At 41.1% G+C, this 18,686-nt stretch overlaps 1 protein-coding gene across 4 annotated transcripts in view; it reads left to right on the forward strand.

Annotated features, from left to right (window-relative positions):
• Window positions 1-705: 705 nt before the first annotated feature.
• Window positions 706-18,686, forward strand: part of PPA2 (inorganic pyrophosphatase 2) — a 38,384-nt gene continuing 20,403 nt past the window's right edge. For 3 of the 4 annotated variants that reach the window (XR_006165660.1, XM_042796685.1, XM_042796686.1), the window contains exons 1-6: window positions 707-871; window positions 2,599-2,663; window positions 4,343-4,387; window positions 12,945-12,998; window positions 15,518-15,637; window positions 18,009-18,095. Coding sequence is in view for 2 of the 4 variants with exons in the window: in XM_042796685.1 (XP_042652619.1) it covers window positions 730-871; window positions 2,599-2,663; window positions 4,343-4,387; window positions 12,945-12,998; window positions 15,518-15,637; window positions 18,009-18,095 (513 nt within the window). In the remaining 2 variants the exon portion in view is untranslated. Of the gene's footprint in view, window positions 872-2,598; window positions 2,664-4,342; window positions 4,388-12,944; window positions 12,999-15,517; window positions 15,638-18,008; window positions 18,096-18,686 lie in introns of all 4 variants that reach the window. The other variant, XR_006165661.1, reaches the window with a different exon arrangement.

The following is an 18,686-nucleotide window of genomic DNA, read 5'->3' on the forward strand; positions in this document are numbered from 1 at the left end:
GCAAACAGCCCGCCTGTAAGCCATGCAGTCAGACTGGCTGGGGCGACATAAAACTGCACATGCCAAGGAGAAACCAATGCTTCCCTCCCTAGGGAGCGGCAGGGTAGGGTCTTCACACCGACGTGGGCCGCAGGTGAGGGCAACAGTCCTTCCACCATCACCCCTCGCAGCACTCGCGGCCTCAAAGCACTTCAGCGTGGGTGCAGCTGCGGTACCACCCGCCCAGCCTCGCCTGACTCCCGCCGGGGAACACCCGCCACCTAAAGCGGAGGGTTTTTTTAAATTATTTTCAACTCGGGAGAGCCCCTCCCTTGAGGCTGGGCCCGTGCGGGCCCTCATTCTTCTTTTGAGGTGCTCGCCCTGGCCTCAGCAGGGGGAAGCGGCCACCTCCCGGGGCCCGCGGGGAGAACGGGTCAGCGCCCGGGCCCGGCGGCAGCTGCCCCCTGAGGGGAAGCGCGCGCCGCGCACCCGCCGTTTCAGCGCGGCCGCTGCGGGCTGTGGCGGCCCTGCCCTCCCTCAGGCGGCAGCCGCGACTGGGCTGCGGGGCGGCGGCTCTCCCCTCCCGGGGAGGCAGGGAGCGGCCCCCGGCGGCTCGGCACGGCTCGGCTCGGCTCGGCTCGGCACGGCTCGGCTCGGCTCGGCCGCCGCGGCGAGGGGCAGGCGGGGCTGAGCGGCGCAGGCCCGGCGGCCGCAGGAAGGGGAGGGAAGGCGGCGGCGGCGGCCGCCATCATGCGCGCGCCGCCGGGTCTGGGGAGGCTGCTGGCGGCGCGGGGGTGGGGGCGGCCGCCGCGCCGCGGCCTCGGCGCCATGGCCCGCTACGGCACGGAGCAGCGGGGGCGGCCCAGCTCGCCCGATTACCGCCTCTACTTTAGTAAGTAGCAGCCCCCGGACTCGGCAGAACCTCTTCCTTCCCCGTCTCGCGGGGTGCATGGTGAGGAGAGGCGGCGGATCCCCGCTCCCGCCCAGGCCCCTTGAGCTGGCCGAGGTGTCCCCCCTGAGCCGAGCCTCCCCCCGCTCCCAGCTCCAGCGGGGCTGTTTTGTTTTGTTTCGTTTTTGTCGAGAGTGAGGGGATTTCCTGTCAGATCCGCTTTTGGAGGGGCTGCTGGGCCTGCTGAGTCGTGGTGCTGGTGTGCGCGGCGCAGCCGTGCCCTCCCCCAGCCCCGCGGGGGCCGCGGCGGGTGAAGCGCAGCCGGGGTGCAGCGTTGGGGCAGCCCGGGCGCTCGGGGACCCCGAGGACAAGCCTTGGCCGGGGGACCCTCGCCTCGCCTCGCCTCCGCGGGTATGACCGCGCAGTGGGAGCGTGGCATGTCCCCCTTGTGACCAGGCCAGCCCTCCCTCCAGAAACGTCGCCGTGAAGGGAGGCTGGCGTGGGGCCCGCAGCACCCAGCGGCACCAGGAGGGCATGGGCAGCGTTCCAGGAGGCTTCCCAAAACCCAGTGAGAGGTGGCGTGCAGCGTCAGTATCACGCATTTTAGTAACAACGTTGTTTGTGTGCCGCTTCCCTAGGGGTGGCTTTGGACGGTTTTGGTCCATTGACTTAGAAGCGGTTAATTCTGACGTGAGAAGCGGAGGAGACGTCCTGTACCCTGTCGGCAGTACCCTGCAAGAGGTTCCCTGTGCTCAGTCCCCGGGGGGCTGCCAGTGTGGGGGCGCATCCAGAGAGGGTCAGTTTAGTTACTGGGAATAAGCAGGCTACTACTAAAGTTTGTTTTATTTGGGCGGAGCATCTGAGAGGCTTCCAGGAGTTGAAAAAACTACTACCACATGCTCCTCTTTGCAGAGGTGGTCAAAGTACAGTCCGAAGCTGAATGAATTCCCTTGCCTGCTTTCCCCATTACTGTAAATAGGGGTGCTAGCAGAGGAGAAATTCCTTGGGATGTGTGTTAACACCTGATATTGATGTTTCTGTTTTGATGTAGTATTGAGGCTTTTAGTATGTTGAAAAATTTCCAAGTAGTTTGAAAAGCGTAAGCATCCAGTCCAGTGAATTTTGTTCCTTTCTACAGTGGGAGCAAGACTGAGGTGCAGATTGGACCCCTGTTAAGTTGATGTCGATTTCTGCTGGTTTGGAGGCATGGTGTTTCATGTCTAGGGCCTGAGCAATTATCCCATCCCTCACGTATTCTTTTGGTTGGACTTCGGCCTACTGTTTTGGGGGATTTTCTCTTTGTGGCCATGAAACTGGGTTTATTAGAAATACAGTGAAGTCACAAGGGCAGCATTGCTAGAAACCCAGATGAATTCACTGTTCACGCATGGAAATGAGGTTCCCTTGGTATTTTTTTATCCATTAATGGTTGTGTATTGGTGGGGAGGAGAAGAAAAGAGATTAAAGGATCTTCTCATCTTTGCATAGCTTGTATTCCAGGTAGTTAGAAAAGAAGTGTATTGAATACTAAAGCAATACTTTTGATACTAAAGAGTCCTTGTCAAACAATCAAATTCCTTGTCATGCACATAAGTTATTTTTTAGTCCTTGGAATCAAACTTCAGAAAAAGTTTAACTGTTGAATAATTATGGCATGTCATACATTTCTGTAACACATAATACAGTGTATCTTTAGATTTGTAATGCTACTTTTTTATTTTGTCTTTCAGAGAATGCAGATGGTAAATATATTTCCCCATTTCATGACATTCCACTCTTTGCTGGAGCTAAAGAGGTATGTATGACTCAAAACACAATTAATTTCAAAATGGTAACAGTTTTGTTGGTATTCTTTAAGTAAAAATGCAGTTTTTAAAAGGCTTTTTTTTTTAGCTATTAGTAGACAGATGTGTAGCACCAGAAAGGACCACCTTAACTCAGGCTGATTCCTTATGTAAAACAGGCACAATAACCACCAAATTTTCTCTGCTGAGTTCAGTATCTTGCAGTGAAACGTGATGATTACCGTGTAGACAAGAGCCTAGGCATCTCTTTAAGTCTCTAAGAGATTGAGGGAAGGGGAAACCCTCACTGTATCTTGTGTTAATTCTCCTCCATGTTTAAGGTTTGCGTTTATGTGCACTTCAATTAATTTTTTACTATTATTATTTTTAAATTGGCATTTTTCTACATCTGCAAATAAAAGTACGTTTCCTTGCAGTAGGATGTACAGCACATGCTTACATAATTTACGGTGTATTTCTTTAATTTCTAAAAGGAGCATTATAATTGGAAGCCAACAATAATGCCCAAGAGAGAAGTGGTAATCGCACCTTTGGAGAATTACAAGGCGTGAGGTGCAGCTGAGCACTTTCACGTCTTGTTAGCCACACTCCCTGGAGTTTCATTATAGCAATAATGAAACGCCTGTTTTATGTGTCACCAGTGGGAACTGCCAGTCTTTGGTTTAGACTTAGGGTTGCTTATTATGGTTACACAAACAGGTTGGGAGGGTTTAGGATGTTTTCTTGATTTGTTGGCAGGTCTCTCTGGGTGATATGAATGGTGAGAAAGGTCAGCAGTTGTAGCATGTTCAGATTGAGACTTCTGAACTAATGAACCAATCTCCTGAATTATTTAAACTGAGAGATTAAAAATATGCATGAAACCTTTTTGATCAGCAGACCCTAAACATGCTGTTCAGTGGAGGAGTTAAGTCTCATTCAGAAAGTCATTACTAAGATGCTCTGTTCAGTGGGTGCTATTGCTGGAAAAGCAGTGGGCTTTGTCATAACACATTGCCTAAGGGCCTTGTTGTCCCTGCATCTAGAGTTTAAGGTTTGAAGGGATGGATTATAGTCTCTGATTTTTCTGTAGATTACATTAAAGTACAGCGATGTCTGATCAATGTGGAGAGACTTTAATTTGGATGTGTGAGCAAGGAAAGAGCATTCAACAGGATACAGAGGCCTGAAGGGGGAGCAAGAAGGGGAGTTATTGTGAAGGTCTCTGTTAATTGCCTTCTTTGCTAGAGAAGGACGTAAGGAGTTGTACATTATATTCTTAACCTCCCCTGGCCTAACCTTTGTGGACTTTATTTTATGATGGATAACTCCAGCCTTATTTTCTCTGCTGGTTTTGTTTGGTTTTGTTTTTTTATCTTTTTCAACTGAACAGAAGGATGACTCTTTCAGTTGAGGACAGGAGTAAATTACCCCTTAAATTTTTTAATAGCCGGGAGAAAGTGGATGTTTCCTTGTACATTTCTATCTTCCTCTGTTAATGTCTGGAAAGTTATAATTTCACAATGAAACAGAACTGAGTACTCTACTTTTAAAAGTTCTAATATAGGCCTTTATGCTCACAAAGGGATGTTTCAATTTCATTGAAAACTACTGTTGTCTGTATTCATGTGAATAAAGTACTTCTCTCTAATTTTCTTTGTATACTCTTTACTTCGCTCTTTCCCTATAGAGTAAAGAGATTCCTGCAAAGAGGTCAAAGACTACTGGAACTGAGGTACTGCTAAACTTTTTTTAACTATTCCTTCTATTTCCTTTCCAACATCACTTCACCATTCTGTAGAATGAGCTTGCTCGCACTGAATATGGTTGACATATCTTTAAATGCAAGTCTTTTAGGAGGAGAAGGCTTAAAGGGATTTAATATTCTCCTCTTTGAATGGGCCAGAAATGTCAGCATTCTTTTATTCATCAAGATGTTCTCAAAGGCAAACACTTTTATTCCAGTCTTTGAAAGGCTCGTTATGACTATTGCAGCATAGATATGTTATCTTTTTTACTATTGCATTCAGAAACATTTGCCATAAAACCTCTGTTAATGAAATATTCATTATGCTCTGATTGTGGATAATCTTTGGCATATATACAGAACTTCAGAAATCCTTAGTATGTTAGGGAAATTAGACTTAGTATTGCATTTTAGAACTGAGGATATGTGGTTTTCTATACTCATCTGGGAAGCCCAAAGAGAGAAAAATCACATCTGCTAATGGTTCAGCGTTAACTAGCAGTGAAGTTGGGCTTAACAGAAGCTCAAGAAACCACGGGAAGTTTGCTCTGGCTTCTTCTGTGAAACAAGATTTGTTTACGCAGGTGTCTTTTCCAAAATGTAGCATTTTTTGAAGTGCTTTCCCTGGTGTAGGAGTACCTAGAACTTGGAAGAAAGTGAAAAAAAAAAAATTAAACTATGCTTTAAGGCCGTCATGTGTGGGTGCATGTCCTGATCTCATATCTGTTTAGCCAGTCATATTGCAAAACTAACTACCCATCTGATGTGAAAGAACTGTCCTAACTGTCTGGGTTCTCATAGTTTTGCGATTAGTGTCTGATACAGTGATTCTTCTACTGTACAACAGCCCCCATGCAATGCTGCACTATATATTTCCTCTTCCTTTGCCCTGTGATTCATTCAAGCTACAATGCCTAGGTAATGCTTTTTAGATTTCCCGTTGCTTGATGCCCATTTGAGTACGATTTAGTAGATGTAGAATCATGCCTGAAAGATGAACTGTTGAGGAGAAAGAGTACATGCCAGCAGCCTTTCTCAGAAATCACTGTCTTGCAACGTGAATTCTTATTGTTCTTGCTGGAAGTCAGGTATTCTGTTTCTTACCTGCTTATGAATACTGCGACAGTACCAGTTGCGAAGATGAAAAGCCTGTTTTATTCAGTGTCTAAAATTGTTCAAAACTGCGTTCGTGTGTGTAGTGGGAAGCATGATAGCTTCTTGAAGACCACATTTCTAGTACCCTTTTTCTGATCTCTGGATCTATGGAGTTTGGGGGGGAAAATGCCAGCAAGGCTGAGCAGCTCTTGCTTCCTGGGCCAGTGTAGACTCTGAAGCTGTTTCACATAACTCCTGCTATGAGAAGGCTCTGGACTGCTGTTTAATAGAACTACAGAAAATGAGCTAAGGCAAATGTACATTCCAGTCTTCTTGGGCTTCTGATGCAAGTAAGCAAACAAACATGCAGGCTACAGGCTTTCCAGACATGCTTGGTCTTTCCTTAGATGGTGAAATATGGGAATGCAAATAATTTAGAAAACCCTTTTTCATCATCGTCTTTGGCTTTTGGGGAGAAGAGAGTAAATAGAGGGATCTTTGTGTTGAGGAAAGCAGTTTCTTCTTGCACTGGACTCTTCAGAAGCTCTCCTCACCTTGGCCTAGTGAGAAATGCATCCCTGTGTGCTTATATATAGGGAAAGCAAAGCTTAATCTGGGAGTAAAAGGAAAATGAAGAATTTAATGCCATATACTGATTTCTGAAGATCTTTGAAGCACTGTACTCCTTACTCTTGTCTCGGGACGCAAAGGCTACTATTGATAGCTGGTATTCAGTTGATCCTTTCACTGAATTTGACCAGAATTCAAAGTTGATAGTTCCTCTTGCCCTGGAAACACAGTGGCATCTTTAAAACTCATGTTTTATGGTAGCAGCTATTTGTTAGTCTTGATAAGGGCAAGCCCTCTTAAGAATGTTAAACTATGCTAAACTGGTGTTCATCAGGTGGCAGTTTATCTATGGAAAATGAAGATAATTCTACATGAGTCTCTTCAGTCTGGCTAATCTACTTGAAGTTGTTCTTGGCGTTCCTGATGCTGGAAAAGAAGGTCTCAAAATAGAGAACTTTCAGCTTTCAACATTCATGGGATAGGAGAATGCACATCATACAAGTCTCTGTTAGCTGTTTTGCAGTCTCAGCTTGTACTTCTAAGGGGGACGCTGTGGTGTTTCTGTATGAACTGTTCTCAGTAGTGCAGCTATTGCAACATTTGAGACCTTCCCAAATATCAATTAAATTTAGCTTTGCAGCCACTGTTGACAACTGATCTTTTTGCTTTCACAGATGTTTTTTGGCTGTTTGAAGACTAGAGAGAAGTTATTTTGAGGGAGAAACTATGCTGAAAGAAATCATATTAAGCTTCAGTCTCAAAATTATTACCATCTTGCAATCAGAACCTCTGCTTGGTCTTAAGCATTGCAAGCACTTGGAATCCACTCCTGCCCACATAAATTTCTTTGAAAGGTATCAAAAGTTTCACATCTCTGTCTGGAAGAGTGGATGTTTCCACTGTGGTTACAGTCAAAACTGTCAGGGGTAGATTGTTCAATATGGTCTTCCATGCCTAGCAGGAAGGTTTGAAGAGGTCATTGTTTTCTTTTGAAGACAAATGTAACATGTTGCTTCCTTTCTGTAGTGAAAGGGTTTCTAATCTACTTGTCACTGTATGTCTTTGGTAAAGTATTCACATGTCATCTCATTCAGAGGACCCCGGAGTTCTTGAATACAAAATTTTATTTAAAATATTGGTCTTTCCTCTATAAGGAATTTGTCTGAGCATGTAGAGGTTGTAGTCCTCTAACTTGCAGACACCCAGAAGAGCATATGAAAAAAAAATACAAAGAAGGAAACATGACAGGTTTGGTTTTATTGCATCGTGTGGGTTGCATAGTGCTGGAATGCCTTTATGGACTTAAGCTGAATTGCTTCTCTCAGGCAAAAACTTCTGATAAATTACCTAGTCAGGTGAGATATGAGGGGACATCAGAGTGATCATGCAGTCTGAATAAGGTGATCTGATAGAGGCCCTCATGCTTGGAACAGTGTTCAAAACTGGTGTCAGAGTTGCCTTATGATGAAGTTGATATGTTTCATAAGAAAGGAAAAGCTGTCATCATTTCCCATGCAGTACAGGTACAAACTTCATACTGACTTTGTATTCTGTCTTAACTACAGCCTCTGTAACTTTCTTTGGTCACATTAGACATTTTTTTGGTATGTGTTATGTGGACTGTAGTGTGTCCATTATGTGTGTTCAGGGATTTGCGTGTTTGAAACTTTGTATTATCAGTGAAGCTTTCATTCTGATGCTTGAACCTGCCCAGCCTTTTTCTATGGTTATGTCCAATAGCTGCGAGCCTTGTTTTGTGCACATGTAGATCAGCAAATACTGAGAATAGAAGTAATCTTCACTCAACGGTCCAGTTAAAATCTACTCCAGTAGAGTTGGTTTACTGAGAAAGTTGCATCAGTGATTTGATCAAGCTTGACTTCAAATAAGTGGTTCCTTAAACTTGAGAAGGTCATGAGAAGGTCAGTGTTTCATTTTCATTCGTGTCATGGTTGTGCACGGAGTAGTTTTGCAGGTGAATGTGTCCAGTAACTAGTTTATGAGAGAATGTGCCTGACAACGCTTTTGGGATATCTGTGGGTAAAAACTGACATGGTGTTTGTGATTTCCCTTTCACTGTAACATGAGGGAAGTACGCTATGTAGAGGCTGCAGGCAATTTGCATTTATGCTGGGACTGCATCCTTTTTTGCTATGTGACATGTTAATTTACGTTGGAAAAGTTCCACTGACTTCTCATTTAGATACAGTATATTTGGTCTCCAGATGTTGCTGGCATCTGGTTTGTTGCTTTCATTGGCACATACCTTGTAGCAAGTGTTACATTGGGAATGCTTATAACATGGGTATTCATTTTATAAGCAAGCCCCTCTCCATTTATTTCTGGGTGTATTTCATGACAGTCCTTATTTTTCCTTCTCTGTTTTTTTTCCTTCTTTTTTTCTCTTTCTCCCTTTTAAACGTCGTCCTTCGTTCACACTGCTGCTGGACTGCAGTTCATTTTTTTCATTCTTGTTAGTCCTCAGGTGCATGCTGCCAGGTTCAGTTGATAGCTGATAAGAGTCCCTGCAAGCTTGCAAATGAATGGACAGAAAAGAAATGGAAATGATAGCTGCTTTTTCTTCACTCTATCTTCTGAGCTTAGAGCTTCTCAGTGAGGAAGGGTCAGCAGCCCTCAAGTGCTGCCTATAATGCTTTCAGATTTCTTTTTTTAAGCACTCTACTATAAAAATTATTAAAGTAATTGTAACCTTTAGTATATCTCTTCTCCCTGTCATGCAAGGGTGATGGTGAATGACAATTAGACCTTAAAAAGTGGTGAAGTTTGTCATTTTACGAAATTACACTGAGTTTCTGTTCCTCTCTTTATTGTTTTGTCTCTTTCCTTGCTCTGCAGAGGTTGTTCCACTTCTGCTTCAAATTAGCTGAACCTTCAGAGTTGAGCATTAAATTTTGCAACCCTTGGGCAAAACCATACCTATTCAAAACCCTCCCCTCAAATGCACCAACTAAGGAACTTCAGAAGACTGGGAAAGGAAGTAGTTGAACAAGAAAGGGAAAGTTAGGTAAGGAAGAATTGCTTACGAGAAGGGTGTATGGAAGTCCAGAAGGGCAGGTTGTAAAAATAGCATCACAAATATGCTTAAATTTTTTTATTTCTGTTGATATTTCAGGTTTGTAATTACAAACCCTGATCAGAATGAGTTATCTTCTGTAAGAATCTGTACAGCCAGAGCTAGCAGTTATGTTTGGCCATCAGTCTTAATGGAGAGAACGCTGACTCACAGTTTATCTGGGTACAACAGTCTGTATTTTCCTTGCTTTTCTCAACACTTGCTGTATGAGTATGTTGAAGTATATTTGTGTATCTTTTTATTTTTCTGAGGTTTTCTTATTTCAAAAAACAAAAACCATTCCTGTTCTCTGTGTGAAAGAGACACATTTTTGCTTGTCTCAGAAAACACGATATCATGATAGATTTAAAATCATGTTCAACTGAAATGGAATGCAGTAAGTTGCCAAGCAGAGTTAAAGAAAACACCCCAGTAAAGCAAACACTTATTTACATCCCACGTGAGTTCCCATGTAATGTACTTTGTACTGTAGTTCTTAGGAAATAAAGGATATCATTTAGACACTGGTTGTTCCTTCTGATGTCATTTTCTGCTGATTTTAATATTCAGTTTTAGGAATTAGGAAATGTACTTTTGCCTTCTCTGTGTTGAACAAATGGATTTATTTTTTTTTTTTTCCCCATCACTTCCTCAAGCTATAATAGAGCAGAAGTACAAATGTCCGTCTTGTTTGACTTTGGGTTAATGTGAACACAAGCTATGTAATACCATGGATTAAAAGTCCCTCTTGGGTTCTCTCAGGTCACTTCCCCTAGCTGATGGGTTCTGTCCCTTTTTCTGAATCTAGAAAACTGTTTCCTCCTCTTTTCTTGCATGCTCCAGGAGACTGTCCTTCTGAGGAAACTGTCAGCCAGCAGAGTTGGCATGAGGCTAGCCTGTAGGAACTACTCCATCTGGCCTGTTGCACAGTCTGCTGTCATGAAGTAGGGTCCCTTCTACATTAGGTGCTTGCAGAGTTGTGTTTAACCTTGACTGCAGCAAGCAGTGATCTTGTAGGCAGACCAGTTAACTGCTGTCATACTAAAGCAGTTAAATGGTACACTTTCCAAAGCAATAGTTTTTGTTTTCATGAAAGATCTTTTTTCTGTCACTGAAAGGTGTGTCAAACAGGCTGTTGAAACAGTCTCACCATTCCCTGAAGGGGGTAGAAGTGCTTCACTTTGGGGTTTGGTGAGGTGAAATTTTTTGTTTTATTGATTTAAAATAAAGATAAAAATACCAATTATCAGATGCAGTCACCATCCAAAACAAACCACTGAATGGCATATGCAGATGGTAATCTATGAAGACAGGTGGTGTCTGACACTTGCATTTCTGTTTGCAGCTGAGGCAGGCATGGTTTTGCAGCAAGGGATGGGGGAAAACATGCAAGCAATCAGAAGGAATAGGTACTTGGTCTGGGAAAATAAGTGATGGAAAAATTCCGGGGTGATATTTAGGCAAGGAGGGATACAAGATAGGAAAGAAGAAGCAAAAAAAACCTAAAAAAAGAGGAGTATATTTCTCTCTTTCTGTCTGTCAAACTATCTAGTATGTGTTCTCCTTTCCACACCAGTGAATCGTGTCTCACCATTGTGAAAATGTGATTGCCCTATAAATAAAACTTTTTGTTTTTAAATGTAAGCACTGCATGAAGTTAATCACCTCTTATAAATGCTTGTGGCAGCTTAGCGTTAGAGCGGGTACTTTCGGGGATTTTTTTGCATACAAATTAATCTTTTAGGCTGTCACATTTAAGACTCTTGGCAACTCAGATTTGACTGATACCACAAGTTATGAAGGCCTGGTATTAGAACTGAGTTAAATCCAAGTGATACTTTGTTTTTGAGAGCATCATTGTATTCATTTCAGTCCAGTTGTTGTCCAGTCCTGAGAACTGTTTTGGTGAACACCTGGAATAACATTTGACCGATTAAAGCTCAAAACCAAGATTTACAGGCTGCTGAAGCCATTGTATTAGACACCATCAGGAAAATGTACAATGGCATTTAAACAACAAAAATACAGGATCGTGTTTTTATACATGTGACATCATGTATAATTCCAGGAGTAGTTTGTAAGTTTTCTGCCTGTAGCTACCAGTTGGAACAATTCTTTGACCTGCTTGGCAGTTCCCTAAGAGTGGCTTGTCAGCACTGGCTTTCACGCCGTGCATTTCTTTTTTCCAAGTGTTTCCCAGATGGATGTGCAGACTTTATTTGGCTCTTTTCCAGCCCTGCCCTTACCTGCTGCTGCATGTATAGTGCTTTGTTCTGTCTGCTTCCTCAGTGTTGACATCTGAGCTCTCTTTTTGTTTACTTCTGTTTCAGTCATTCTTAGGTACATAAGGTGTACTTCATGGAACTCATCTTTTTTTTTTTTTTTTTTTTCTTCTGTTTTGTTTAGTTATGACGTGATCAGGAAAAGTGATTCTATCTGACATGCCACTGATCGCAGTATGGGCACAGTACTTATGCATGGCAAATTTAATTTAAATTTACTGGGAATTTGCTGTCAGGATTCTGCATTGCTTGTGATCTCATTGGCGAAACACTGAGTGACAGTTGGGATTTTCCATTCCTTTCTTACTTTCCACATTCCTGGTTGGTTTGGGAGGATTATAGAACCATTGGAATTACTTTAATCAGATTGTGGCATTGACCCTGGTAATGGTATTTGTTTGTTACAGCTGCAGGATACAAGGAGCAAAAATACAAATATTTAAGCATCTGCTGGAGCCTTAATTGCAGGATAGTTAGAATCAGTGCAACTCTTCACTTGGTTTAACTTTATGGGTATTTTCCTGTAAATTTCTGCAAAAACATACTTTGTCGTTCCTGAACTGTTGCAATTTTTAATACCAATGCGGATTTTATTTGGCTATGAAGAGATGTCCCAGGCAGTGTGATATTTTGGGGTTATTTTAGTAATCTAGGAGAAAATAAGTTGTAGACATTGCTGGGTGGTTTGGTCTGGTTACCCATTTCGATTAATACTTTACTCATTGGTAGTGTTTAACTCTGATAGCTTCAGAAGAAGAAACCTTACAGCAGTTACACAGAGTTTTTCTCTTTGGAAAATGTCACTTTAACCTCCTCAGCCAGAAGAGCATAGATTACTTACTTTTCTTCTAAAAGCATGGAAGTTTACATGTGTTAGGTTTATTGCCCACACACCCTCCTTAAAGCAACTTTTACTGTGTTTCTGTTAGGAAGAAGGCTATAGCAAACATGACATATTTGTGTCCTTGTCCTTCCTCTGCCATCACTTTCGGATTCATTTTGCCTCATTTCAGTCAGATTTGACTGAGAATCAGAAATGTCAGTCGTTGTTGCATTTGCATGTTTTTTTAAAAAATGAATGAGGCAAAAGAGGAGGGCGTGAAGAAATAAATCCTCACAGGGAAAAAACCAAAGCATTGTCCTTTCCAGTGCTTGAGGGAATCTAACTCCATCCTACAGAAACGTACAATCCTCTTTGACTAGTACACTGAACGCTGCCTTGTGGTATACCACTCCATGGACTTTCTAAACATTTTGTGAAGAGTAATATTGATATGGGAATAAAAAGCACCATGTGGATTTCCACTGCTTATAATTGTTCACATTCTCAAAGGGGTGAGGAAAGGATGAACCAAGGATGTTGAATATTATTGTGTGGAACCGAATGAATCGTACTCGACATAAAAGCAGCTGTAACAGAGAGATGTGATGTATGTTGCTGCTGAATACAGAGGAGAGAATTTGTCTTATTGTAACTTACTAATTGACAAATGGATTTTGTTTTCAGTTCTGTTTTTTGTTTTAGGTCCTGTTTAATATGATTGTAGAAGTGCCTCGTTGGACAAATGCAAAAATGGAGGTAATTCAGAAAAAATACCTTGATTATATAGGTATTTATGAAAGTTATTATGACAGTGCAGTGGCTTCCAGTAGTCAGAGTTTAGTCAGACTATGGAGTACTCCTTACGCATAAAATTTTCTCAGTTAAAAAAAAATAATTTGAAGTTGTGCATACAGACACTTGCCTCGCAATTATAAAAATTCTTGAGGTTCAAATTTCATTTCCTTTCCGCAGGTGAGCACTACTTCTTGACAGCTCTCTGACTGCAGACTGCAGCATGCCTGCAACAGAGTTCTAGAGTACTGGCTTACAGGACATTGTCCAACATTTAGTCTTACTCTTGCTTGCTCATAGAGCATTCCGCTTAGAGGATTTAATTCATCTGGTTTCAGCTGTATATTGTTCTAGGCCACATCTTGACAAATGGAGTTGCAAATTAAAAAGCATTTCCTTGTGACAAAAAAAATACGTGAGGGCCTCACTGATTGAAAGTATCTACTCCTGCAGGGAGATATTTTAAAATTAGCGCCTAGTGAATTGTTTCTCAGCAGTTACAATATAGAAGCTGACTAATGCTTCATCTGTAGTGTTCATGAAACAACAGATCTCAGCAGGGTATGTCCTGTCTTCCTGAACATTTGTATTAATTTTATGGATGCTTCCTGGATGTGTTTAAGGAAGTTTGTGGTTGAGCTGTTAACTATTCTGATTATTAAAAATAACACCAAAGAACATCCTCAGCCTGTTATTTCAAAATTTTATTTTCTCCTTTCCACGATGCTGGAAAATCATTTGAACTGTATTTACCACCACAGTTGTTACTCTGTAAGCAGAGTTACTTTGGATATTTACTTTATATTTGAAGATGATGTTTTATTGTGGAAGCTGAGTTCTCTTTTGTAGAGTTTCACTTTGACAATACTATTTGAACTCTGCATAAAGCTCAGGTTGCTCTCCCTTCCCTTCTCTCAGCACATTATGTCAAGGGTAGAAACATTTGCTGTCCTTGTAGGTTCAGAAACTGGTGGGCTTAGACTTTTCTGTCTTGATAGAGGAGACTGAATGTATTTCTCTAATCTATAACTTTTAATATACTTTAAATTTCTTGCATTAATTGTTACAGCAGTTGCCTTGCCTTTTTGTTGTGTCTTGGCAGTTGTGCAGTCCAGAGTGTGGTAAGATGCTAATTCCAGGTCTTGTCTGCATCTCCATGCTGAGATTCCCTTATGTGGAATGGAGACTGTAGAAAATTAAACCTTCACTTAGGATGAATGTTTCTCTTACATCCCTAGTGCCAGATCTCCTGCTGATCAGTTTGTTGTATTTCTGTTGTTCTTCTCTTGATTTTACTGAAGGTGCTTTTCATGAGACTTTTTTCTGCTGTTGTCAGTTACTCCTCTTTGTCCTGGTTTACAGCAAGGAGAAGCATTGCTGAGCTCTGCTTCTGTCAAAGTCCTGGGTGGCCTATTCGAGGTGTTCATTGTTAAGTTATGACCAGAAGCAGGTAGAATCAAGTGTGAAACCAGACATGCGTGAACCTTCATCTCAGCTCTTGGGGAGGGTTTACCTGTGGAATAAGTGCATGCTATTAGACAGTTTGGTGTGGTTCAGAAAGGTGGAATTCCTCTGGGATGGCTTTGGTGGTGGTGCTTTAGGTAAATTACAAGGATGTTGTAAAATGAATGTAGACTAAGGGCTGCATGCTTATGCATGCAAGTTGTGTACCTCTTGAGCCTGTAACAAATGTGATGCCATTCAGATGAGTGTTTGTAATCAAGAGCCAAGCTAACATGGGTTGGATTGTAATGTGGAGTGCCAAAAGGATGGTTACACTGAATTAGCTGATGTGTGATAGGTAATCCATATGGCAGTGGGTTTGTATTTGAGGTTTTGGGGAGGATGATAACAATAATAAACTGCTCATCTTCGATTAGTTTAGTCCTTCTGCGAGTGCTTCTTTGGGAATAAGAATACCTTCTTCTAATGGTAGCTTAACTTGTTCCATATCTGCGTAAAGTTGGCGTTTGGTGACTGTGCAGAAGTTGTGCTTACTAAAAAGCATTTGTATGCTGAGAGGTGATGGAGAGAAGGGATGTATGCAATAGGAGAGCAATGAACAGAAGGTGAGAAGAAAGTGAAACATTTCCCCTATTACTGCCAAAGACCCTGTTGTCAGAAGAACTCGGGCCACCATTTGCATATCTGTTGAACTTGTACTATAAAGTGCAAGAGCTTCTAACTTAAGTTCCTTTCAGTATTTATGTTTGACCATGACAGTCTCCTCATAAATTTATAACTTTCTCTTCTAGATTCATTTTTTTCTTGCATACTTCATAACGTTATTTAAAACCTTAATAAGCTGCTTTTTGAACATGACCCTTGAGAGTAAGGCTATTGTACTTCTAATACTACTCAAACCACAAGCACATGCTCCCAGATGGATCTTTCTAACTGGTTGGGTACAGAATGAATTGCTTTCCCTTTTACCATTCTCTTTCTCTCTCTCTCTCTCTCTCTCTTTTTCATGATCTGCTTAGATTGCCACTGAGGAGCCGTTGAATCCCATTAAACAAGATATAAAGAAAGGCAAGCTTCGATATGTGGCAAATATCTTTCCTCACAAGGGTTATATATGGAATTATGGTGCCCTCCCACAGGTAACATTTTTGTTATAACAGTGAAAGTTTTTTGTCTTCTGTGTAAATTGCCTTGTAAATCTTGGGTACTGTCTGAATGCAAATCAGATTTGAGAGGGATGTTTCTCTTTGATACATTTGTAAATTAGGATTTTTTATGTTGAGCTTTATTGTGTCCATAAATTTTGATCAGAATTTGAGTATCGGTGTAAATATGTGCTGTGTTTCAGGAAGGAGTTAAATGATCGTGACATCTTGAATCTTTAGTCTCTGTACTGTAGTGACCGAATTAAACTGACATGGTCTGCTATTCAAGAATACTTTGTCAAGTAGCCCTTTTCTGCTTAAACAGGGAATTTTTTTAAAAACTAATTTAGGATTTTCATGTATTGCAGCATAAATTTTAATTGGTATTTCTCAATATCTTTAGCAAAGAGCAACACAAGGGCTGTTCTTTTTTAGATTAAACCTCAACTGTCTTGGTTAACTTTTCCCTGAACTGTGAGACTTCACTGATCATGACACATTCAGAACTTTGAGCCTTGAAAAAGCCTAACTAATGGCTGAAATTCTGAGCGTGGTGGAAAGTTTTAAACTTTTATCATTTCTGTGAATAACACATTGGACTTAAACTAGTACGGAAGAACATGATGAAGCTAGAAAAGAGTAATTTGGTTTTTCAGCTTTCATTGCTTATGCAGTTAAACGTAAACTCCTGAAAATCTGCATATGTATTTGATCCCTGAAGAGGAAATACCAGGCAGGTGCTGGCGTGTAGCAATAAAGTTGTTTCCAGTCAGCAGTCTCAGTAGACAAAGTTTCCATGTAGGTATAGTTGAGAACCGGCAATTCCATTTAATCTTTTGAAATTAATTTGTGCCTTAGTACAAAGCCAAAACTAAACATTTGAATATTTTTCTGCACAAAGTGCATTATTTTGTACTGATGACACTTTCCCCAGGAGAAATGTTCAACTCCCTTTGTTACCTTGTGAATCCAAGAGAGCTGGAGGTAATTGTAATTTTTATTTTCTGTAGTAACTTCAAAATACCAGTTGGATCATTACACCTTTGGTTGCTGACATCTAGATGATGCTCTAGATTCCTACTAGCCACTGTAACAAACAAAATCCAATTCAGTGTCTCTGTTACCACAAGAGGACTTTTCATCAGGATCAGCAGTTGCCAGAAGTTCAACCCTAGTATATGGCTTAAAGATATGTATTTGTGGCTGCTGTTTTATGCTGTGGAACAGAGAAGAAAAAAATGGCAGTACAACTGTCATTATTGCAGGAGTTGCTATACTGTCCAGAGAACAATACCATTCCTAGCGAGCTTTCCTTCTAACCTACAGGTGGAGGGGTACAGCTGGGCAGGAGGATAGTACTGGTATAATACAGCCTTAAATAAAAAGCACTTTGGAAGAGTGTTGGAAAAATAAGTTTTAAGTTCAAGTTCTCTCTTGACTTCACTTCATCAGTTTTTTGGTAATGATTCTGCTGTCTAAACAAACACTTGGGCATTTCGTTTTCACTCTTTTGCCTTTTAGTATCAGTCAAGTTCTTAGGAACAAGTCTGAGGTGGAGGTTTGACCATGGTCAGCAGGAGCTAACAGTATGGCTCCTTGGAGAGAAAAGTTTTCTAATACCTTTTCAACAAAACTTCATTGGACTCAAAATTTTTACCAGGAAAAATTCTCAATTTTAGAATGAGTTATTCATTACTAGCCAGTAAGAGACAAAACAAGTACTGGTCTAGTAGTTAAGTTAACTTGGCTATGAATCCTTGCCTGTACAGATCTCTGAGCAGGGATTTGAACTTGTCTCCTGGAGAAGCTTCTTTGGCCTTAAGTTGTTGGCTGTTGTTGGGAATGTACACATCTCAAAATACTCAGCAATATTTCATACCTAAACCTAAAAACTTTAGAAAGCTAATTGGGTGCTAACAAATCCATACCTAGGAGCTCAAAGCCTAGATGTTTTTGAAAGCAACTTATGTTAGTGCCATGGTATTTAAAGGGTATAAGAAGAATGTAATTGTAGGATGTCCTAACTTAATCCCACAACCACTAGTAACCAGAAAAATACACATTCAGGGTCCACTGATACCTTGATCGCTGCAATTTGATAAAGTGTATCTGTTGAGTTCGGGATGCAGTTAATATTTTTGTTTTGTCCTCATTAATCCTCATGTTATTCATCCTGAGTACGAGGACGAGTTATGCAATGCCAGTTCATTGGCTGTTTATTTGTTTTTTCTTTTCCCATTGAGCAAGCCTGTTCTCAGAAAGCTGATGTTTTTATTGGTGTTTTTATTAATTTTAGTAATTTAGTGGTTAGACGAATTGTAATTGCAGATCAGCTGGTAACTGATAATTCTTTTTTCTTTGACAGACTTGGGAAGATCCAAACCATACAGATAATATTACAGGATGTTGCGGGGATAATGATCCTATTGATGTTTGTGAAATTGGTTCAAAGGTTTGTCTTTATCATGATTGATTTAATTTATTAAGGTTAATTTAATAATTTGGTAACAAATTTTGGAAGAGAAGGGCAGATGGAAAACAAGAAAAAATGGTAGTAGTCTCTAGGGGTGACAAAAATACGAATAGAGGATCTGAGGAGGGAATAAGTGAGGAAACAGTGGATTTTTACAAATAAAAAAAAAAAAGGCAGGATTTGTTAAATTCTGTGTATTGCATAAAAATGAAAATAAGTGACCACCACCCTGAAGTTCTGTAGCTGGACAGTGAGTTTTGGGTGAAGGAGAGGAGGGGGTTAAAATTTTGAGGGAAGGAGAAGATTTCTTTCTGGGAACTAAGAATGGGTTTCTGAAAGATAAGGAAGTATGGCAGTGTCATACTTAAAATACACATAAAATTACAAAGTCAGACCCACAAATGAGGTCAGTTTGAGTTTTCTAATGGGTGCAAACAGAAGTAAATCCCTCTTCTGTAGAGGAGAAGACAGGAACCTGTGACAGTGCTGTAGAGTTCTGAGATAGGGAGTGGATGGATGAAAAAGAGATGCAGCAAACACCATTAGTAGGTACAGGGGAAAGTTTTAGCT

The sequence above is a fragment of the Tyto alba genome, unplaced genomic scaffold (assembly GCF_018691265.1).
Source record: "Tyto alba isolate M040663 unplaced genomic scaffold, T.alba_DEE_v4.0 Super-Scaffold_23, whole genome shotgun sequence".
In the NCBI taxonomy this organism is placed as follows: Eukaryota; Metazoa; Chordata; class Aves; order Strigiformes; family Tytonidae; genus Tyto; species Tyto alba.